General features: G+C 43.6%; 1 protein-coding gene across 1 annotated transcript in view; it reads right to left on the bottom strand.

Annotated features, from left to right (window-relative positions):
- Positions 1–24438, bottom strand: part of LOC120056986 (rho GTPase-activating protein 32-like) — a 242900-nt gene that overhangs the window by 47732 nt on the left and 170730 nt on the right. Inside the window, exons 6-7 of the mRNA XM_039005315.1 lie at positions 6838–6924; positions 1179–1316 (exon numbers count right to left, since the gene is read on the bottom strand). Coding sequence (XP_038861243.1) covers positions 1179–1316; positions 6838–6924 — 225 coding nt within the window. The remainder of the gene's footprint in view (positions 1–1178; positions 1317–6837; positions 6925–24438) is intronic.

Raw genomic sequence — 24438 nt, 5'->3', positions numbered from 1 at the left:
CAATTTTCCCCTACACCAATTAATCCTGTAAGGACCTATGTGTATTAAATGCCTGAAGGCTACAATCAAATAATGACTGCTGTCTGAAATTACTATACGCCAGCTCTCTGCCATTACTTGTCCCAGCAGCCACGGACACGGATTAAACTGAAAGGTCCGACATCTCGTTCCTCCAATCACGACTGAGGTGTTTCCACAGCCTTTTTACATGAAAACCCTAATAACCTGTTTTACCAGTAGTTTTTAGCACTGAACATCCCACTACAGAAGGACCTGTGCTTTCACTGTGGGCGTAGTAATCTGACCTCCTGAGATTAGTCAACGCGCAGCCTAGTGTTTCACATTACACTTGGGACAGCTGGAGAGAGGCTGTGTCTCAAATGGCACCCTATGCCCTATAAACATGTAGTGCACTAATTTTGACCAGGGCCCAGATCTGGTCAAAAGTAGTGCACTATGTAGGGAATACGGTGTCATTTGGGACACAGAGCAAAGTGGTGACTGTGAAGCCTAGTCAGCCTACCTTTGTGGGAGTCTCTTTTTAGGGGCAGAGAGCATGAGTACCAGGGCCTTTTTCCATTTACTGAAGGACTGGATGATCATATGGGTAAGCATTAACAGCCACTCCATACTTCAAAGCCCATCAATTTAGCTGTGAAAATGTGCCACAGTTCAAGTAGGCTTTCTCTGGGAAAACAACTGTAAACAGAGAGAGCGAGTGAGAGTTCCTATTGCAGCCCAGCAGGATGGAGAGGTTTTCTAAAAACATAAAACAGACTATACAGCTGCCTTCCTCTAAACACCAGACCATTAGAAAGAACGAAAAAAACAAACCTCGGCACAAATGGACACTTTAACAAATTTAGCCCATGAATCAGCCTGCAACGAATACGAGTTTGTAAAACAAGCAAATACAGCATTGACATTGTACAGGTATTTCACTCTAGGACGGACATGGTTGCAAAACTGTTCTCAAGTCACCCGTCCTTTGGCTCTGGCTTCTGTCTGAACCCTAAAGACTGTAATCTTGAAGGGGAAAGATAACATAGTCCTTAAAGTCGTGAACTCTGAGGCAGTATCCAAAGCGGGAGACTGGGAGAGACCATTTGAATGGGGATATAGGGGTGTTGGGTGGGGTGGGGCACATTGGCTGTACTGAGAAAGACCGGGTATCTTACCTCGGCGCGATCCCTCAGACTGTCGAATCGAGGCAGCTCAGGCAGCTGCGAGAAGCGGCGGTCATAGATGCAAAGGTGCAGGTGCTTGTCCAGGACACGGAAATCCTCATAGCTGCGCTTCACAATCCAGCTTCGGCTCTGCGGAGCAAAAATAGCAAGAGTGGGAAAGTAGGAGAGAGAAGAGAGAGAGGACGTTTCAAAACACAGGGGATATGCATGAGGCATGAGCCCCTGGCTGCTTTACTAGCCTGGTGACAGATACCCTCTGGGTGCCCCTCACGCCCTAATTCACAATCCACCGCTGGGACGGGGTTGCAAGAGGGGGGGTCTATGATTTTACTAGGGGGGAGGGGGGGGGGGGGGGGGGGGGGGGGGGGGGGGGGTCGGACAGGGTGTATTACCTGGTGGAATTAAGAGAGAGTTGGACATTATATCCTTCTAGTCTCAAGAGGGGGGGCATTTTAATCTGAAAAGGGGATCTCCCTCATTGGACGATGAGCCCGGGAATCTAGTACAGAACATCCAGTGAAAAACAACCCAGCTTTAATTATATTAGATGTACTGCTATTATTCAAACCAGACATACAGTTGAAGTCGGAAGTTTACATACACTTTAGCAAAAATCCATTTAAACTCAGTTTTTCACAATTCCTGACATTTAATCCTAGTAAATATTCCCTGTTTTAGGTCAGTTAGGATCACCACTTTATTTTAAGAATGTTATTAAATATTAAATAATATAATAATAAGAGAGAATGACTTATTTCAGCTTTTATTTCTTTCATCACATTCCCAGTGGGTCAGAAGTTTACATACACTCAATTAGTATTTGGTAGCATTGCCTTTAAATTGTTTAACTTGGGTCAAACATTTCGGGTAGCCTTCCACAAGCTTCCCACAACAAGTTGGGTGAATTTTGGCCCATTCCTCCTGACAGAGCTAGTGTAACTGAGTCAGGTTTGTAGGCCTCCTTGCTCGCACACACTTTTTCAATTCTGCCCACAAATTTTCTGTGGGATTGAGGTCAGGGTTTTGTGATGGCCACTCCAATACCTTGACTTTGTTGTCCTTAAGCCATTTTGCCACAACTTTGGAAGAATGCTTGGGGTCATTGTCCATTTGCAACCAAGCTTTAACTTCCTGACTGATGTATTGAGATGTTGCTTCAATATATCTACATTATTTTCCTCCCTCATGATGCCATCTATTTTGTGAACTGCACCAGACCCTCCTGCAGCAAAGCACCCCCACAACATGATGCTGCCACCCTGTGCTTCACGGTTGGGATCCTGTTCTTCGGCTTGCAAGCCTCCCCCTTTTCCCTCCAAACATAACGATGGTCATTATGGCCAAACAGTTATATTTTTGTTTCATCAGACCAGAGGACATTTCTCCAAAAAGTACTATCTTTGTCCCCATGTGCAGTTGCAAACTGTAGTCTGGCTCTTTTATGGCGGTTTTGGAGCAGTGGCTTCTTCCTTGCTGAGCGGCCTTTCAGGTTATGTCAATATAGGACTCATTTTACTGTGGATATAGATACTTTTGTACCCGTTTCCTCCAGCATCTTCACAAGGTACTTTGCTGTTATTCTGGGATTGATTTGCACTTTTCGCACCAAAGTACACTCATCTCTAAGAGACAGAACGCGTCTCAGGCGTTTGGAAATTGCTCCCAAGGATCAACCAGACTTGTGGAGGTCTGCAATTGTTTTTCTGAGGTCTTGGCTGATTTCTTTAGATTTTCCCATGATGTCAAGCAAAGAGGCACTGAGTTTGAAGGTAGGCCTTGAAATACATCCACAGGTACACCTCCAATTCACTCAAATGATGTCAATTAGCCTATCAGAAGCTTCTAAAGCCATGACATCATTTTCTGGAATTTTCCAAGCTGTTTAAAGGCTCAGTCAACTTAGTGTATGTAAACTTCTGACCCACTGGAATTGTGATACAGTGAATTATAAGTGAAATCATCTGTCTGTAAACAATTGTTGGAAAAATTACTTGTATCATGCACCAAGTAGATGTCCTAACCAACGTGCCAAAACTATAGTTTGCTAACAAGAACTTTGTGGAGTGGTTGAAAAATGAGATTTAATGAGTCCAACCTAAGCGCATGTAAACTGCAGCGGGGTAATAACTTTGCATGTTTTATTGGTATTGCGAGTAAATCCAACAGGCATCATGCTAGACAGAATGGAACAGCTCCTAAATCGTCCACCATATCTAGCTCACCCGCTTGAACTGTGCTGGCCTGCCCTGGATAGCTAATTTTGGAATCCATTGACGAAGTGATCAATTCGCCGAAGCTATTTCGGGAGTACAACACGAGAAGTCGATAACTCCATACGTTAATTTAACTGATGATAAATCTTTGGGGTAAATACATCAGAGGCCAGCTGGCACATGACAAAGCAAGGCTTTTTTTAATCTGAAGAGGGTGCTGAATCAAAAAGTGACAGGCAAATACAGTTGTGATGTAAGCCTCAGGCAATGTCCCAAATGGCCCCCTATTCCCTATATAGTGCACTACTTTTGACCAGAGCCCTATGGGCCCAGGTCAAAAGCAGTGCACTATATAGGGAATAGGTTGCCATTTGGTACAGGCCCTCGGTCAGCACCGGGCACACATGACTTGCCTCGCTAGGTCTCTGATGAGAGGGTCGCGTAACTGCCAAGTTGAGGAAAAGATTTGGAGGCACGGATGGTATGCCAGATATCTTCTCTAAGTTGTGTGTTTTGTTGCTACTCTACACCTCGTGAGCATCATGGATGATGCCAAACGGTGTGATTTCAGTGTCACTCTCCTTTCCCACGAGACCCTTCTCACCGATCTGACCTTTCTATTTAGTTGTTTGGTTGTTTCAGCTTCACTGTTCCCACAATAATTTTAATCATGACCAAATGGGTTTTCAGAAATGACTGAAAATGAGCCAATCACCTACTAGCTAACACATTGGACATTCATTTGGTGTGTGACAAGATTCCAAAGACAGAGGCTTTCAATGTGACTGTGTATATTTGTGAGAGTGTGCATGCAAGTGAGAGTGCGTGTGTATGCAAGCGTTAGATTTGTACTATTTTCCACATTGTAGAACAATAGTGAAGACATCAAAACTATGAAATAACACATATGAAATCATGTAGTAACCAAAAAAGTGTTAAAACAAATCAAAATATGTTTTATTTTTTAAAGTAGCAACCCTTTGCCTTGATGACAGCTTTGCACACTCTTGGCATTCTCTCAACCAGCTTCACCTGGAATGCTTTTCCAACAGTCTTGAAGGACTTCCCACATATGCTGAGCACTTGTTTGCTGCTTTTCCTTCACTCAGCAGTCCAACTCATCCCAAACAATCTCAATTGGATTGAGGTCTGGTGATTGTGGAGGCCAGGTCATCTGATGCAGCACTCCACCAGTCTCCTTCTTGGTCAAATAGCCCTTACACAGCCTGGAGGTGTGTTGGATCATTGTCCTGTTGAAAAACAAATGATGGTAGCCATGCTGGTTAAGCGTGCCTTGAATTCAAAATAAATCCCTGACAGTGTCACCAGCAAAGCACCTCCACCTGCTCCTCCATGCTTCCGTGGGAACCACACATGGGGAGATCATCCGTTCACCTACTCTGCGTCTCACAAAGACACGACTGTTGGAACCAAAAATCTCAAATTTGGACTCATCAGACCAAAGGACAGAATTCCACCGGAACACATTGCTCGTGTTTCATGGCACAAGCAAGTTTGTTATTATTATTGGTGTCCTTTAGTAGTGGTTTCTTTGCAGCAATTCGACCAGGAAGGCCTGATTCACACAGTGTCCTCTGAACAGTGTAAAATACAGTGGGCCAAAAAAGTATTTAGTCAGTCACCAATTGTGCAAGTTCTCCCACTTAAAAAGATGAGAGAGGCCTGTAATTTTCATCATAGGTACACTTCAACTATGACAGACAAAATGAGGAAAAAAAATCCAGAAAATCACATTGTAGGATTTTTTTATGAATTTATTTGCAAATTATGGTGGAAAATAAGTATTTGGTCAATAACAAAAGTTTATCTCAATACTTTGTTATATACCCTTTGTTGGCAATGACAGAGGTCAAACGTTTTCTGTAAGTCTTCACAAGGTTTTCACACACTGTTGCTGGTATTTTGGCCCATTCCTCCATGCAGATCTCCTCTAGAGCAGTGATGTTTTGGGGCTGTTGCTGGGCAACACAGACTTTCAACTCCCTCCAAAGATTTTCTATGGGGTTGAGATCTGGAGACTGGCCACTCCAGGACCTTGAAATGCTTCTTACGAAGCCACTCCTTCGTTTCCCGGGCGGTGTGTTTGGGATCATTGTCATGCTGAAAGACCCAGCCACGTTTCATCTTCAATGCCCTTGCTGATGGAAGGAGGTTTTCACTCAAAATCTCACGATACATGGCCCCATTCATTCTTTCCTTTACACGGATCAGTCGTCCTGGTCCCTTTGTAGAAAAACAGCCCCAAAGCATGATGTTTCCACCCCCATGCTTCACAGTAGGTATGGTGTTCTTTGGATGCAACTCAGCATTCTTTGTCCTCCAAACACGACGAGTTGAGTTTTTACCAAAAAGTTCTATTTTGGTTTCATCTGACCATATGACATTCTCCCAATCTTCTTCTGGATCATCCAAATGCTCTCTAGCAAACTTCAGACGGGCCTGGACATGTCCAGGCCCAAGCAGGGGGACACGTCTGGCACTGCAGGATTTGAGTCCCTGGCGGCGTAGTGTGTTACTGATGGTAGGCTTTGTTACTTTGGTCCCAGCTCTCTGCAGGTCATTCACTAGGTCCCCCCGTGTGGTTCTGGGATTTTTGCTCACCGTTCTTGTGATCATTTTGACCCCACGGGGTGAGATCTTGCGTGGAGCCCCAGATCGAGGGAGATTATCAGTGGTCTTGTATATCTTCCATTTCCTAATAATTGCTCCCACAGTTGATTTCTTCAAACCAAGCTGCTTACCTATTGCAGATTCAGTCTTCCCAGCCTGGTGCAGGTCTACAATTTTGTTTCTGGTGTCCTTTGATAGCTCTTTGGTCTTGGCCATAGTGGAGTTTGGAGTGTGACTGTTTGAGGTTGTGGACAGGTGTCTTTTATACTGATAACAAGTTCAAACAGGTGCCATTAATACAGGTAACGAGTGGAGGACAGAGGAGCCTCTTAAAGAAGAAGTTACAGGTCTGTGAGAGCCAGAAATCTTGCTTGTTTGTAGGTGACCAAATACTTATTTTCCACCATAATTTGCAAATAAATTCATTAAAAATCCTACAATGTGATTTCCTGGATTTTGTTTTCTCATTTTGTCTGTCATAGTTGAAGTGTACCTATGATGAAAATTACAGGCCTCTCTCATCTTTTTAAGTGGGAGAACTTGCACAATTGGTGGCTGACTAAATACTTTTTTGCCCCAATGTATATGTTCATTTGTTTAACACTTTTTTGGTTACTACATGATTCCATATATGTTATTTCATAGTTTTGATGTCTTCACTATTATTCTACAATGTAGAAAATAGTACAAATAAAAATGAGTAGGTGTGTCCAAACTTTTGACTGGTACTGTATATGAGAGATCACTGATTGAGTGAGAATGACACCGCAGCATAGCACAGCACCCAGATGATTACTCAGTCACACCTGGCAGTAGATCTGGACCAAATACTGCAGCTCCTTGGACTCAAAGCCATTCCGTGTCACTTCACTCTGTTCATCCACGAGGGCCAACTGGAATACAGAGAGAAAGAGAAAGGGAAAGAGGGAGAGGGAAAGAGAAAGTATGAGACGCATATAGTAGCTCTTAGTGTTTTGGGTCAAATGGCAGAAAGGCGTAGATGTGGACAGATGACAGAAAAATCTGTTTAAACAATCCTTTAACCTTCCTCTAACCCCCCTTCTTTCAAGCTAGAGCTAAGAGTCTCTCATTAGAGCCAACAAAATGACAACATCCCTCACAGCCCCTGACAATTAAACACAGCCCTGGGCTCCTATTCACAAGGCTTCTGAAAGTAGGAGTCCATTTTAGATCATAATGAATATGATTATACGAACAGGTGGGAACATATCCTAGATCAGCACTCCTATGGTTTGTAAATACGAGCCCTGTACATTTTAACCCCAATCCTTTTTTCCCCCTCTCGCAATTCTCTCCACTTCTCCTGCTGTAGGACACAGAGAAGATGAAGGTAATACCTGAAAGATGTTGTTGTGGATGACAACAGAAAAGCTTAGAGTCCCAAGCCAGCCGTCCGCAACTGACATACATGACGTGCCACAAATGCACTGGCTGGATAGGCTACTTGGACCTTTTCATTCCATATTATTGACTGAAATTAACCGATCAACATAGTGATGACATATACAGTGTGAATAACTTCTTATTACAGGTGCATACTAGACAATGCACCCTGCACCCTTAGCAAGCTGTCTTTCTATGGGCTGAACAATGCTAGCTAACGTTATTTGCTACTTGCTAGCTACAAGATCGTAACGTTTAACAGGTTGCAGATATCTAATATGTCACTCGTTTTTGAGTAGAAGGGTTAAAATGTTTTGAAAAGGTGTGATGATTTATGCGCCCTATTCATAAAGTTAGTAGCAAACGATGTCTGAACTGCAGAGGTATGTGCTAGCGCAGACTGTAGCAAAACATTTTGCAGCCGAAACAAGCATTTCTTATTGGACAAGTTCAGATAGTCCCTCCCCATTTTGGTCCATTCGCTTCTGTTTGGTTCCTAGTGAATACGACCCTAATCTGGCTGTGAGCACATTGTCAAGACCGGACGGCAGACTCGAGTAAGATGAAGGGCGGAGGGGTGTGTCTCTTTGTTAACAACAGCTGGTGTACAACCTCAAATGAAGATTACTGACGTGATCTTCCTGTCTCGGTTGGCCCCCCCCCCTTGGTTTGTGCTGTGGTGGAGATCTTTGTGGGCTATACTCGGCCTTGTCTCAGGATTGTAAGTTGGTGGTTGAAGATATCCCTCTAGTGGTGCGGGGGCTGTGCTTTGGCAAAGTGGGTGGGGTTATATCCTTCCTGTTTGGCCCTGTCCGGGGGTATCTTCGGATGGGGCCACAGTGTCTCCTGACCCCTCCTGTCTCAGCCTCCAGTATTTATGCTGCAGTAGTTTATGTGTCGGGGGGCTAGGGTCAGTTGGTTATACCTGGAGTACTTCTCCTGTCTTATCCAGTGTCCTGTGTGAATTTAAGTATGCTCTCTCTAATTCTCTCGTTCTCTCTTTCTTTCTCTCTCTCTGAGAACCTGAGCCCTAGGACCATACGTCACGGCAAACCGGGTATGATGACTCCTTGCTGTCCCCAGTCCACCTGGCCTTGCTGCTGTTCCAGTTTCAACTGCTCTGCCTGCGGTTATGGAACCCCTACCTGTCCCAGACCTGCTGCTTTCAACTCTTAATGATCGGCTATGAAAAGCCAACTGACTTTTATTCCTGATTATTATTTGACCATGCTTGTCATTTATGAACATTTTGAAAATCTTGGCTCTCTCTAATTCTCTCCTTCTCTCTTTCTTTCTCTCTCTCGGAGGACCTGAGCCCTAGGACCATACGTCAGGACTACCGGGCATGATGACTCCTTGCTGTCCCCAGTCCGCCTGGCCTTGCTGCTATTCCAGTTTCAACTGTTCTGCCTGCGGTTACGGAACCCCTACCTGTCCCAGACCTGCTGTTTTCAACTCTTAATGATCGGCTATGAAAAGCCAACTGACATTTATTCCTGATTATTATTTGACCATGCTTGTCATTTATGAACATTTTGAAAATCTTGGCTCTCTCTAATTCTCTCCTCTCTTTCTTTCTCTCTCTCGGAGAACCTGAGCCCTAGGACCATACGTCAGGACTACCGGGCATGATGACTCCTTGCTGTCCCCAGTCCACCTGGCCTTGCTGCTATTCCAGTTTCAACTGTTCTGCCTGCGGTTATGGAACCGCCACCTGTCCCAGACCTGCTGTTTTCAACTCTTAATGATCGGCTATGAAAAGCCAACTGAAAATTATTCATGATTATTATTTGACCATGCTTGTCACTTATGAACATTTTGAACATCTTGGCATAGTTCTGTTATAATCTCCACCCGGCACAGCCAGAAGAGGACTGGCCACCCCTCATAGCCTGGTTCCTCTCTAGGTTTCTTCCTAGGTTTTGGCCTTTCTAGGGAGTTTTTCCTAGCCACCGTGCTTCTACACCTGCATTGCTTGCTGTTTGGGGTTTTAGGCTGGGTTTCTGTACAGCACTTCGAGATATTAGCTGATGTACGAAGGGCTATATAAAATAAACTTGATTGAAACTTGATTAAGGAAGTCTTGAGTTTTTGCTTGCACAAGTTAGAATACCTCATATGCTGCATGTCATACTATTTGCCAAGAGAGTTATCTATTTACAACCACAAACCGATGCTGGCACTAAGACCCTACTCAATGAGCTGTATAGGTCCGTGAGCAAATAAGAAAATGCACATTCAGAGGCAGTGTTTTTCACGCATGGTGATTTTAATGAAGGGAAACTGAAATCTGTTTTACCAGAATGTTACCTGTGCAACTAGGGGTGACAAAACTCTAGATCACCTTTTCTCCACACACAGAAATGCATACAAGGCTCTCCCTCACCCTCTCTTTGGTAAATCTGACCAAAACTCTATCCTCCTGCTTCCAAGCTCAATACGGAAGTGGTAGGATGAAGCGGATACTAAGCTACAAGACTGTTTCTCTAGCACAGACTGGAATATGTTCCGGGATTCATCGGATAACATTGAGTTTACCACATCAGTCACCGGCTTCAATAAGTGCATCAACGACGTTGTCCCCACAGTGAATGTATGTACGTACGTATATAACCCAAACAGAAGCCATGGATTACAGGCTACATCCGCATTAAGCTAAAGGATAGAGCTTCCGCTTTCAAGGAGTGGGACACCAATTCGGACGCTCATAAGAAATCACGCTACGACCTCTGACGAGCCATCAAACAGGCAAAGCGTCAACACAGGACTAAGAATCCTACTACGCCGGCTCTGATGCTCGACAGATGTGGCAGGGCTTGCAAACTATCGCAGATTACAAAGGGAAACCCGGCTGCGAGATGCCCTGCGACACAAACCTACCAGACGACCTAAATGCCTTCTATGCTCGCAACACTGAAACATCCATGAGAGCATCAGCTGTTCCGGATGACTAAGCCCGATGTGAGTAAGACCTTTAAACAGGTTAACATTCGCAAGGCTGCGGGGCCAGACGGATACCAGTATATAGAGTAGCCAGCCAAATAGAAAAAGTAGCCAGCCAGGTGCGTCTGAGCTCCAAAGGAGCTCTATTTTGGTGGCCACCGGTACATTGAAATGTATTTTTTATATTTAACCTTTATTTAATGCCTTGATTCCATTTGATATACACAGCGAAATTATTGAATACTTTATCAACTTTACCTCCCAGATTGGAAAATATTTGTGACTTGACTAACATTAATCTGAAGACTGTTATTTATCTAATCAACTAACTATGTTTAATTGCTACCCAATTAAATGAATCATGTAACAATTAACTCATTAGGATGTGGGGCACCACAGGAACGGTTCTTTAAAGAGTTAACATCCCCCGAATTAAACTCCAAAGGTCTTTACCTATCACACCTATAAACAGTCAATGTATTAATCATAACCTCGTATCATATCATCATTCTGAACAGTCGTAACCTCCTTGCATCTACAAAAACCCGAGCCTTACTTATGATTCAGTACTACACAAATTGGTTTAATCATTTATTTACTAGTTAATTAAATGGTAACACAGGATAAACATACACACTTAATACGTTAAAAACAGATCGCTAGCGGAATGGCAAAACATGGCTGCTTGTTACAAAAGAGATGGAGAAGGGGGCAGAAACATTATACTTCGGTACATTTAGAAACTACTCTCAATTACAGTAATCATATACTTTGCACACGTACCGCCACCCTGTTTGAGTAAGAAATCATAAAATGTATTTACGTGAAATGTCTTGGTTCGCCGGATCTCTCTCGGTGGACAGGGCCGCCTTGTAAAGAGTTGGGCATTTTTCGTGGCACGCTTGTAAGGATCTGATTGTCCAAAATGGTTCCGACAAGTCTCATACTGTTGTCCTTCTTTGTAGTTGTCCGTTATCTGGTGACTTGTCGTGTAGTCCTGAACAGAACTACAGAGTTTATTTTACTCCCATTCGCTCCTGAAGATGCTTATTCGAAGATAGGCTAGCCAGCCAGGTTGATGGTTCCTAGTGGAGTGATGAGTGTAGCGTAATACGATGGTTTGAGCAGAGTAGTAGAGTGGTCCCCCCTAAATTCGCTTTCTAAGATACTTTACTTAGGACAGCTAATCAGCCGTACCAGTGATTGTCCAGGAGGTGAGTTTATCGTCTCTGCCTCGTGTTGAGATTCAGAGTTCAAACCATTTTAAGCATGCAGCTGCAGCTTCATGCTTTTCTGGTCTGAAATGTTCATTCTTAACCCATCAATTTATACAGTTTCATCGAAAGGGCAGTTCCGTCAGGCTGACACGGTCTGACCTCACTCAGGGGCGTGACTTATCACTGTACAAAGTTTATGTAAAACAATTATCTCCTATGGCTCCTAAAATCCCATCCCTCTCTTATATTACATGCACAATGCATAGGATGGACACTTCACACATGTAGTGGGGATCCTTTCCAAATTACAGCATTTCCATTATAACATTTTTAATGGCATCACAAAATAACAAACAAAATTACATTAGTTCTATAGATCGCCTCTGACATTCCCCACGTTCTATGTTAGAAATATTGCTCCAGTATTCACTTTTGAACGTGTTAGTGTTTCGGCGGGAAAAGTCTCTAGAAACAAAGGACATTCCTCTGGTGAACATTGGAGAGGGAGACTTGAATCTTTTCCTCTTGATTTACGACAGGACGCGAGGTGTTAACCCTCACAAGTTCAATCCTCCCCCCTTTGCAGGTGAGATGGGGTCTAGTTGAAATTATTCATTGCAAACCTGATCTGATCGATTTGGATCCTCACAGGACAGTCATGACATATTGTTGTGGTATTCAAATAAAATCATGTTATTTGTCACATGCTTCGTAAACAATAGGTGTAGACTAAGTGAAATACTTACTCCCAACAATGCAGAGAAAAAAATATAAAAAAATAACAAGGACCACACAATGAGTAACTATAACTTGACTATATACACAGGGCACGAGGCAACTGTATTTGTCACATACACATGGTTAGCAGATGTTAATGCGAGTGTAGCGAAATGCTTGTGCTTCTAGTTCCGACAATGCAGTAATAACCAACGAGTAATCTAACAATTCCACAACTACTACCTTATACACACAAGTGTAAAGGGATAAATAATATGTACATAAAGATATATGAATGAGTGATGGTATAGAACGGCATAGGCAAGATGCAGTAGATGGTATCGAGTACAGTATATACATATGAGATGAGTAATGTAGGGTATGTAAACATAAAAGTGCATAGTTTAAAGTGGCTAGTGATACATGTATTACATAAAGATGGCAAGATGCAGTAGATGATATAGAGTACAGCATATACATATACATTATATTAAGAGGCATTGTTTAAAGTGGCTAGTGATACATTTTTGATCAATTTCCATCAATTTCCATTATGAAAGTGAGCTGGAGTTGAGTCAGTATGTTGGCAGCAGCCACTCAATGTTAGTGGTGGCTGTTTAACAGTCTGATGGCCTCTGAACAGGCAGTGGCTCGGGTGGTTGTTGTCCTTGATGATCTTTATGGCCTTCCTGTGACATCGGGTGGTGTAGGTGTCCTGGAGGGCAGGTAGTTTGCCCCCAGTGATGCGTTGTGCAGACCTCACTACCCTTTGGAGAGCCTTACGGTTGTGGGCGAAGCAGTTGCCGTACCAGGCGGTGATACAGCCCGACAGGATACTCTCGATTGTGCATCTGTAGATGTTTGTGAGTGCTTTTGGTGACAAGCCGAATTTCTTCAGCCTCCTAAGGTTGAAGAGGCGCTGCTGCGCCTTCTTCACAACGCTGTCTGTGTGGGTGGATCAATTCAGTTTGTCCGTGATGTGTACGCCGAGGAACTTAAAACTTACTACCCTCTCCACTAATGTCCCATCGATGTGGATAGGGGGGTGCTCCCTCTGCTGTTTCCTGAATTCCACAATCACCTCCTTTGTTTTGTTGACGTTGAGTGTGAGGTTATTTTCCTGACACCACACTCCGAGGGCCCTCACCTCCTCCCTGTAGGCTGTCTCGTCGTTGTTGGTACTCAAGCCTACCACTGTAGTGTCGTCCGCAAACTTGATGATTGAGTTGGAGGCGTGCACGGCCACGCAGTCGTGGGTGAACAGAATGAGAATGACCAGAATGAGGCTCTCCGCTACCTATTGTTACTGCAGTGATGCTCCACCATCTTCACCGAATGTTCTCATAATTTATTTGCAGATAACCGCAAAAAAAGCCGTGACATACCAGTAGCCAATGCAAACTAGGAAGCCAAATGAAAGGCTCTCTCACAGATTCAATAGGCTACACTGACTGACGAGAGTCACTCACTTTAGTGTCACTGTTTGGCAAGCCCCGACATCTTAGGAAAGGAAACCTAGGAAATCCTTTGGTTTACTTGTCCCGATGCGATACCATATCATATAATTTATTAATGGCAAAGGGATATAGGATATGAACTTCATTCAGTCAGTTCAACACCATTTATAAACTAGTCAACACTTGCTGTTAAGTTATCAACATGCAGCAAATAGCCTTGTGAAACACGGAAAATAAAAGTGTCAGAAAACAAAAATTAGGTTGTGGATTTCGACTCATCATTACCACTGACATTACATGGGATGTGCAAATTCCCTCCGTGTAAAGAAATTCTACTGCAACCAGAGATCTGTATGTAATGATGAGATGCTCGTCTCCGCCCTAACAATGGGAGTCGTCTTAAAGGCAGAAAGCAGGCGACAAGCTTAGGTCCAAAATAAGCCCATAAAAAAGCACTGGGTTAATTTTGGACAGAGTGAAACCTCTCACTTGGCCTCTTCTTCTCTGCTGCATTTCCCTGTCATCTCTCACATCTCACATCTCTCACATTGTGACTGTCAATAGATCCCTAGAAGATGCATATAGTTCATTCTAGAGGGAGAGGGCTTGACGGACTATCAAATTTAAACTAAGTAGACTATTTAATATAAAGTGGAAAATGTAGCCAGCTGAAAATGAGCCCATAACCGGCTGAGTAGCCAGCGCTAATGGAAAACACTGGTAATACCAACTTGTTTCATGCAGAACACCATTGTCCCCGTATCCCAAGAACGTCAAGGTAACCTGCCTAAATTACTATCGCCCAGTAGCACTCACATCTACAGCCATGAAATGCTTCGAAAAGCTGGTCATGCTCACATCAATACCATCATTCCAGACACCATGGACCCACTCCAATTCGCATAGCGCCCCAGCAGATGAATCAATCTCGATTGTACTCCACACTGCCCTTACCCACCTGGACAAAAGGAAAACCTATTGTTGAAGTCGGAAGTTTACATACACTTAGGTTGTGTAAAACTCGTTTTTCAACCACTCCACAAATTTCTTGTTAACAAACTATAGTTTTGGCAAGTTGTGTAGGACATCTACTTTGTGCATGACACAAGTAATTTTTCCAACAACTGTTTACAGACAGATTATTTCACTTATAATTCACTGTATCACAATTCCAGTGGGTCAGAAGTTTACATACACTAAGTTGACTGTGCCTTTAAACAGCTTGGAAAATTCCAGAAAATGATGGCTTTAGAAGCTTCTGATTGACTCAAATGATGTCAATTAGCCTATTAGAGGTGTACCTGTGGATGTATTTCAAAGTCTTTCAAGGTCCTCCGTGCCTCTTTGCTTGACATCATGGGAAAATCAAAAGAAATCAGCCAAGACCTCAGAAAAAAATGTAGACCTCCACAAGTCCGGTTCATCCTTGGGAGCAATTTCCAAATGCCTGAAGGTACCACGTTCGTCTGTACAAACAATAGCACGCAAGTATAAACACCATGGGACCACGCAGCCATCATACCGCTAAGGAAGAAGACGCGCTCTGTCTCCTAGAGATGAACGTACTTTGATGCGAAAAGTGCAAAACAATCCCAGAAAACAACAGCAAAGGACCTTGTGAAGATGCTGGAGGAAACGGGTACAAAAGTATCTATATCCACAGTAAAACGAGTCCTATATCGACATAACCTGAAAGGCCGCTCAGCAAGGAAGAAGCCACTGCTCCAAAACCGCCATAAAAGAGCCAGACTACAGTTTGCAACTGCACATGGGGACAAAGATTGTACTTTTTGGAGAAATGTCCTCTGGTCTGATGAAACAAAAAATAGAACTGTATGGCCATAATGACCATCGTTATGTTTGGAGGAAAAAGGGGGTGGCTTGCAAGCCGAAGAACACCATCCCAACCGTGAAGCACGGGGGTGGCAGCATCATGTTGTAGGGGTGCTTCGCCACAGGAGGGGCTGGTGCACTTCACAAAATATATGGCATCATGAGGGAGGAAAATTATGTGGATATATTGAAGCAACATCTCAAGACATCAGTCAGGATATTAAAGCTTGGTCGCAAATGGGTCTTCCAAATGGACAATGACCCCAAGCATACTTCCAAAGTTGTGGCAAAATGGCTTAAGGACAACAAAGTCAAGGTATTGGAGGGCCCTGACCTCAATCCTGTAGAAAATTTGTGGGCAGAACTGAAAAAGCGTGTGCGAGCAAGGAGGCCTACAAACCTGACTCAGTTACACCAGCTTTGTCAGGAGGAATGGGCCAAAATTTACCCAACTTATTGTGGGAAGCTTGTGGAAGGCTACCCGAAACGTTTGACCCAAGTTAAACAATTTAAAGGCAATGTTACCAAATACTATGTGAGTGTATGTAAACTTATGACCCACTGAAATAAATCACTCTCTCTACTATTATTCTGACATTTTACATTCTTAAAATAAAGTGGGGATCCTAACTGACCTAAAACAGGGAATTTTTACTAGGATTAAATGTCAGGAATTGTGAAAAACTGAGTTTAAATGTATGTAAACTTCCGACTTGAACTGTATGTAAGAATGCTGTTCATTGACTACAGTTCAGCATTAAACACAACAGTCCCCTCCAAGCTAATCACCAATCTCCGGACCTTTGGACTGAACACTTCCCTCTGCAACTGGACTACCTGACGGGCTGCCCCCAGGCGGTGAGGGTAGGCAACAACACATCCGCCACACTTACCATCAACACGGGGGACCCACAGGGGTGTGTGCTTAGTTCCCTACTGTTCACCCACAACTGCGTGGCTGCGCACAACTCCAACAGCATCAACTTTGCCGATGACACGACGGTGGTGGAACTGATCACCGATGACGATGATGCAGCCCATAGGGAGTAGATCAGAGACGTGGCAGTGTGGTGCCAGGACAACAACCTCTCCCTCATCGTAAGCAAGACTAAGCAGTTGATCATGGACTACAGGAAACGGAGTGGCGAGCACGCCCCCATCCACATCGATGGGGCTGTAGTGTAGCGGGTCGAGAGCTTCAAGTTCCTCTGTGTCCATATCACTAAGGAATGTAACATGGTCCACACACACACCCATACAATTGTGAAGAGGGCATGACATTAGCTCTTCCCCGTCAGGAGGCTGAAAATATTTGGCCCTCAAAAGTTCTTGAGAGCATCTTGATTGTCTGCGTCACCGCTTGGTACAGCAACTGCAAGGCATTCGACCGCAAGATGCTACAGCGGTTGGTGAGTACGGCTTAATACATCACCGGGGCCGAGTTCCTTGCCATCCAGGACCTCTATACCAGACGGTCTCAGCAGAAAGCCCCAAAAATTGTCAAAGACTTCAACCACCCACGCCATAGGCTCTTTTCTCTGCTATCGCACAGCAAGCAGTACCAGTGCCTCAAGTCTGGAACCAACAGGATCCTGAAAAGCTTTTATCCCCAAGCCATAAGACTGCTAAATAGCTAATTAAATAACTCCGCGGACTACCTGCATTGACCCTTTTTTGCACTAATGCTCTTGCACTGAATCTATGCAAACACACTGGACTCTACCCACACACTTACACAGCCACTCCAAAACACACACGCACAGACACTACATACGGCCACACACACACATAACATGTGCACACATGCATACTGGCGCCACATACGCAAGTATTCAGACCACTTGACTTTTTCCACATTTTGTTATGTTACATTCTTATTCTAAAATGTATTAAATTGTTTTTTCCCCTCATCCATCTACACACATAATGAAAGCAAAAACAGGTTTTTAGAAATGTTTGCAAATTTATATATAAAAAAAAAAAAAACAGAAACATCAAATGTACATAAATATTCAGACCCTTTACAGCCTTGAGTATTCTCGGAGTATGATGCTACAAGCTTGGCACACCATGTATTTGGGGGAGTTTCTCCCATTCTTCTCGGCAGATCCTCTCAAGCTCTGTCAGGTTGGATGCGGAGCGTCGCTGCACAGCTATATTCAGGTCTCTCCAGAGATTTTCAAAACAGGTTCAAGTCCAGGGTCTGGCTGAGCCACTCAAGGACATGCAGAGACTTGTCCCGAAGCCATCAGACAGGAGAATCTTGATTCTCATGTCCTGAGAGTCCTATAAGTGCCTTTTGGAAAACTCCAAGCTGGCTGTCATGTTTCTTTTACTGAGGAGTGGCTTCCGTCTGGCCACACTACCATAAAGGCCTGATTGGTGGAGTGCTGCAGAGATGGTTGTCCTTCTGGAAGGTTATCCCATCTCCACAGAGGAACGCTAGAGCTCTGTCAGAGTGACCATCGGGTTCTTGGTCACCTCCCTGACCAAGTCCCTTCTCCCTGATTGCTCAGTTTGGCCGGGCGGCCAGCTCTAGGAAGAGTCTTGGTGGTTCCAAACTACTTCCTTTAAGAATTATGGAGGCTACCGTGTTCTTGGGGACCTTCAATGCTGAAGACATTTTTGGGTACCCTGCCCCAGATCTGTGCCTCGACACCATCCTGTCTCGGAGCTCTGCGGACAATTCCTTAGACCTCATGGCTTGGTTTTTACTCTGACATGACCTGTCAACTGTGGGACCTTATATAGACAGGTGTGTGCCCTTCCAAATCATGTCCAATCAAATGAATTTACCACAGGTGGACTCCAATCAAGTTGTAGAAAAATCTCATGGATGATCAATCGAAACAGAATGCACCTGAGCTCAATTTCAAGTCTCATAGCAAAGGGTCTGAATACTTATGTAAATAAGGTATGTTTTTTTTATTTTTAATACATTTGCAAAAATGTCTAAAAACCTGTCTTTGCTTTGTCATTGTGGGGTAGTGTGTGTAGATTGATGAGGGGAAAAAATAATTTTATACATTTTAGAATAAGGCTGTAACCAAACAAAATGTGGAGAAAGGGAAGTGGTCTGAATACTTTCCGAATGCACTGGACATAGCTACCTCAACTACCCCCTACCCCTGCATATCGACTCAGTACTGGTACTCCCTGTATATAGCGATTAGGGTTAGGCGTTATGCAGATTTTAGTACCATTTCTGTAACATACTGGGGTATACAGTATTACTGGAAGTACACACAAGGGACTATGTAAAAACAAATATATAATATTTAAAAAAATATATATATCAAGCACAAAACAATTTAGTCAACAGGGCTCCAGAAGGCGATTGGATGTCTCTACTGTAACCAAGAAGCTTGATCTTGACATTTAGCCACTTAGCTAGCAAGTTAGCAAACCAAATGCATAGCTGGAACCCTGAGCTGGATATATTTATTTGACACATCTTAGATTTCTTATAGTTATACTTAACTTACAGTGGCGCAGCATACATCATTTTTTTTACGGTATTGAAAATCATATTTTTATCTTTAAATCTGCATTGTTTGAAAATGACCCGTAAGTAAGCATTTCACTGTTAGTCTACACATGTTCATGAATCATGTGACAAATAACACATTTTGTTTTATTTGAGCACTGGACCTGACAAACGTATTGATACATACAGTAGTAGGCCTACTTTGCCATCAGTTATTTGCAATAATTTTATGCTATAGGCCAAGTGTCATACATTGACATTGTAGGCCTAACACGTTTTTGTCGAATGCAGGGGGGACATGGAATTTTTTTCTGATTTCAGGGAACATTCCACAGAGTTGCATGACAATTTCGCAAAATTTATAGCTGAGTAGTGAACAAAAACCAGTGGTCTCACTTTCTCAAGCCATTGCTTTGGTATGTGACACCTTACAACACTGACAACATCTATTGCTTAGCTACGCTGCAAGCACAATAAAATAGTTCCATTACTTCCATGCCAATTAGTGACCAAACAAGCCATTGTTTTCTTCCTAGTTGAAAGCTACTTGCCTATATATCTCCCAATCAATCCCTAGTAAATTCCTTTAGGAAGGACAAGCATATAGAGATGTAAAACAGCGGGGATTTAATACAATGTTGCTATTGCAGAGACCATGTTTAACAATCCACCATTGATTGCTAGACTATGTAGTGAATTGTATGGTTTGTGTGTTCCTTCATGCACAGTGTACAGACCGCCGACATACACAGCACAACAGTCTGTGTTTACCCCCATCATTCATACACGCAGATTACGGATACACACATGAACACAATCAAACTGAATGGCCCCCACTGTCCTTTGTGCCTGAAGAGGTCTGCTCCGTATCCTCCAGGCACCAGAACCCGATCCGCACCACAATCCATCCCTGTGATTGACATGTCATTATGAAACGAGTTGGGCAACGCGTCCAAGCACTGACCTCAGAGAGCGAGAAAAAATAATGGTATTGCATGTTTACACAGTTAAACACACACACTGGGTTTGGTGGGGTCTTTGTGTAACGATGAGCAAAACAAACCTAGACCCTTCAGATTCCCCCATTGTTATGGAGTGGTAGATACAGCAGCCGCTTTAAACAATAGACATTTCAGCTCTAACCAGGTTAGCATAGAAGTTGTTAATACACTAATCCAGGTGCAGTGGGACTGGTGCAGGACCAAACCCAACACGGTACACAACAGCAGAACAGAACACCGATCAGTAGTAAGCTGCCTTTACCATTCAAAGCAGAAATTTGTGCAGTTGATTTATAGGATAAACAGTGGTGCGCTTTGTTTGAATCTGGGGCTGCCACTTGGTTTAATTTACCCTTGAATGTGTGTGATACAATTCCAAGTATGCCACTTTGACAGTGTTGAGGGCTGAGGGTCCTCCTCTACTGCAGCTGAACTGCTGTGGGTATGGATAGTATAGATTGCATACAGCTAATAGCCACCAGGTCAACCCGCTAAAGTGGTGACGGTCATGATGTGGGCTGGCTAAGCTTGACAAACAGACGTGAATAATTTCAAACAGGTCACAAGATAGAAAAATGAGGCCAGGTTCAATATGCACCTCTATCCACACTGTTAGCCCACTTCAAAACAGACACTTCATGGAAAAGGACTCCATATTGGACACACTAGCAACAGAAGCTTACTCAAATGTGACCCAGCATTCAGACAAGGGACTCGAATCATGGGGAAATTACATGGCTCTGTCAAACAGTCAATTTCATATTACGTGGATGGAGAGTCATCCTTGAAAAATGGCAAAAAACAACCACACACATCTAGGGTCTACATTTTGAAGAGCTTCATTAGTGTCCTTGGCATTAGCCTCAAAGTTTTGGAATTAAATAATTACAAAAATAGCATCTTGTCAGTTCCACGTCAGTAGGTGGTCGTGAGGGCCTTTTCACCTCTATCTATGGAGTCAGCAGGTTTACTGTCTTTACAAAAAAATTGTCAAGGCTACGTGTGGGACGCAAAATAGCAGGCTTGGTTTAAGTACCACTGTAACTCCAGACGGCTTGGCACAGCCTACTGTTTGCAGCGACTCCGCTCTTTCACTTCCTCCCTCTCTCCTTCAGTGTTTTCACTTTTGTTAGCTTCCACTCTTCTCATATCAACCCTCTCTCCCTATTTATTCATCAGTGTTCTGTGTTTTCACTTTCGTTAGTTGCCGCTCCAACTCTTTTTCTCAACCCTGGGGTCTAAAATCTCCAAACTGAAGTGGTACATTTGCTCAATTAGTTCTACAGACAAAGAACTTTGAGTGAGCTCCAAGCTTGACAAAGAGCTACAGAGGAGAAAGTTGTTTGTTCTTTAAGAGCTTAGAAAGTGTGTTGAACAAACAATGTTCGGGGACGAGGGAGAGAGACAGAAACACACATGGAAGAGTTTTTTGGGTCCCATTAAAGTTGACTTAATGTAAGAGAGATGCTGGAAAGCAGCTAACGGTAATCCCCGTCCAGTTTCTGTGGGCTCGTCCCAAAAACATGCATGGTAATAGGAGAGAACATGACCTAGTTCTTCGTTCTCTGCAAGCAGAGTTCAATAATTCTGCCGCCTGCAGCATGACTAGCTAGAGAGCACTGCTGGGCTCAGGACAATGATACAGCTAGTTCTATATACCAACAGCAAGGCTTTTCTCAGTGCAGGGCAGGGGCAATGAAAACAAACACCAAATGCAATCCCCAAGAGACGGACATTTGAGTTGAGCAAAACTTTCCCTGTTACTGCAGGAAGGTGTTAAGAGTTTGGACTTCTGCTTCTGAACAGAGAAAGGGTGAGTTTTGGGTGGTGGTACGTACAAACTCATGCTGTCATGCACATAGTACACACACAAACACAATTTGTCTCACACACACACAAATGGAAAATGGTAGGCTACATGTACAAATACACACACACACACACACACACACCTCACTACCGATGGCGCTCAATGACAGTTCAGTGAACCGGGAGCGACACAGCAACCAGTCTATTGTTCAGCTGGGATCCCTGCTGCTGAACCACACGTAAAAACAACTTGTTCCGCTCCGCAAAAAAAGTTACTAATTCCAACACCCAGCCAGTGCATGTCTGGCGGTGAAATACTGACTTGTCCATTAAGACTAAATCCACCACAGTGACAGAAGACCTACCACAGTGGCCTTAGTGCAGAGAGAGAGAGAATGTGTATGTGTGTACATGCACGTGGGTGAGCAGCTATTACTGCCTTCTAGCTCTGTAGTCTCTGAAGAATAAGCTCAAAGCTAACCCACCTGCTATATTTTAGCCTTAAAAAAGCTTTCACTGACACACAAGGACAAACTCAAAGGACTGTCTCCCAGCACAGAGAAAGGCGAGATAGACGAGAGAGAAAGATATAAAGAGGAAGAGGGAGAGAGGTCCTCTAAGTCAGTACTCACAGCATTAGAGTCCCGTTGCCACTGCTTTGGCCATACGGCCTTTTGTTTGTTTCCCCTCACGGTGCCTGCCGGGGGCTGAACGCAGAAAGAGAGTCCCCCTACTGAACACATACACACACTGAGGCCGTCCTCCCCCTTTAGCCTGGAGTATCCATGTCTCACAGTGTGTGTGTGTGTGTGTCAAAGTGGCAGGTTCCCCCGTCCCGCCAGCCTCTGTTCCCCTCGCGTCCGATACAAATCCACTCTCCAGGATACAGATGTCAACCCTGTCTCCTTGCAAGCTCACATACACTCTCTCTTTCTGTTTGTTGTCCCGTGTGTGTGAAGTGCAACCCCTCCCTGTGTGGGACTCAGAAAGAGAAGAGGAAGGCAGTGGTAGCACCAGCAGCAGCTGAAGAGCAGTGGTTTGTTGGGTTTGGAAGATTCCGCGTCGGGACCTGTGTGTTTTTCATCCCATCTGTTTTGTTCTCTCTCTCGCCATCTCTCACCCCTGTGACATTCTCTAGGTTCCCTTCTCTCCCTCTGTTCTTACTACTTGGCTAGCCCTTCCCCACAGCATATTTTACACTCAATTTGTCAGGCAGAAGTAGTAGCTGACGAAAAAGCGGTTTTCTTTCCTTTCTTTTTCCTGCCCTGCGCTAATCCACTCTGTCCGTCTTTCAACCACATGCTTTCTCACTCTCCTCTTTTCCTCACTCGCCCCCTCCCCCATCTCTCATTGGTACAGTCCCCAGGACAAAGCAAGAGGGTTGGAGAGAGCCAAAAGAAACAGAGGGGAGGGGGGTGTAGATGTGGTGGGGAGGAGGGGGATGCCCTTGCAGGAGAGCAGTTCTTTTCTCCAGCATGTGCAGTCTTTCAATCTTTTTCTTTCCTTTTTCCATTTCTCTTCTGGCCTGTGGAGGGGCAGAGGATTAACAGCACAGTGCAGACCCCTCAGTGAGAATCTCCCTATCCCAAATAATAAGCAGAGTTGAGAGGACAGACACATACTAGCCTGTGATCAATCCCAAAAAAGCTTGAATTATGCAACCTCTACACTTGACTGTCAATGTCCATTTACATTTGTTATAAATTAAGAGATTTTGCAACAATGTTCTTTCGACCAATCGACTGCTAGACATTTTAGAACATGTATTTTCCCATATATTGACACACCCTGTGTTTTAATAAAATCAACTATATGATTGAGCTTGTCTGACGCTTTAAGCTTAAGGTTTGATGCCTCAAGAGATCTAGAGATCTAGATAACCAGAAGGAAAACATTTTTCACCTGACCCAACTATTCTCCTCTCGCTCCTGCTGGCTTTTACAGATTCTGCCATTACTCTCCTGACGTTGCCGGTAATAGGCTACACGAGGAGTAAGCAACCTTTCTCATGTGAAATGCCAATTTATCTTACCATTTCTACCGATCTGTGTGCCAGTTATGGTTTTCACACACATTTTTGTGAAACAGTTTAGTTTAATTTATAATAATGTCTTCGCATCTCAAAAGCATTGTTGTGGTTAATCAAAATTCTACCCAAATCTAAATGAAAATTATACAAACCTAAAAAGTAACTTCTATTGCCATTGCCAACTACTAAAAAACAGCTAACATAAAGCCAACAAATAAAAACATTGCAGGTAGAAAATGTCCTGACAAAAATATCCTATAAATCATATTGGCTACACATGGCCTGTCTACAACAAGCTTGAATCAACATTGTATCAACTATTAACTGGGGCGGCAGGTAGCCTAGTGGTTAGAGCATTGGAATAGTAACCGAAATGTTGCAAGATCAAATCCCCGAGCTTGACAAGGTAAAAATATGTCGTTCTGCCCCTGAACAAGGCAGCTAACCCACTGTTCCTAGGCCGTCATTGACAATAAGAATTTGTTCTTAACTGACTTGCCTAAAAAAAAA

This window comes from Salvelinus namaycush, chromosome 12 (genome assembly GCF_016432855.1).
Source record: "Salvelinus namaycush isolate Seneca chromosome 12, SaNama_1.0, whole genome shotgun sequence".
Lineage (NCBI taxonomy): Eukaryota > Metazoa > Chordata > Actinopteri > Salmoniformes > Salmonidae > Salvelinus > Salvelinus namaycush.
The sequence above is the reverse complement of the archived record's forward strand: the minus strand, read 5'-3'. Positions and strand labels throughout refer to the sequence as shown.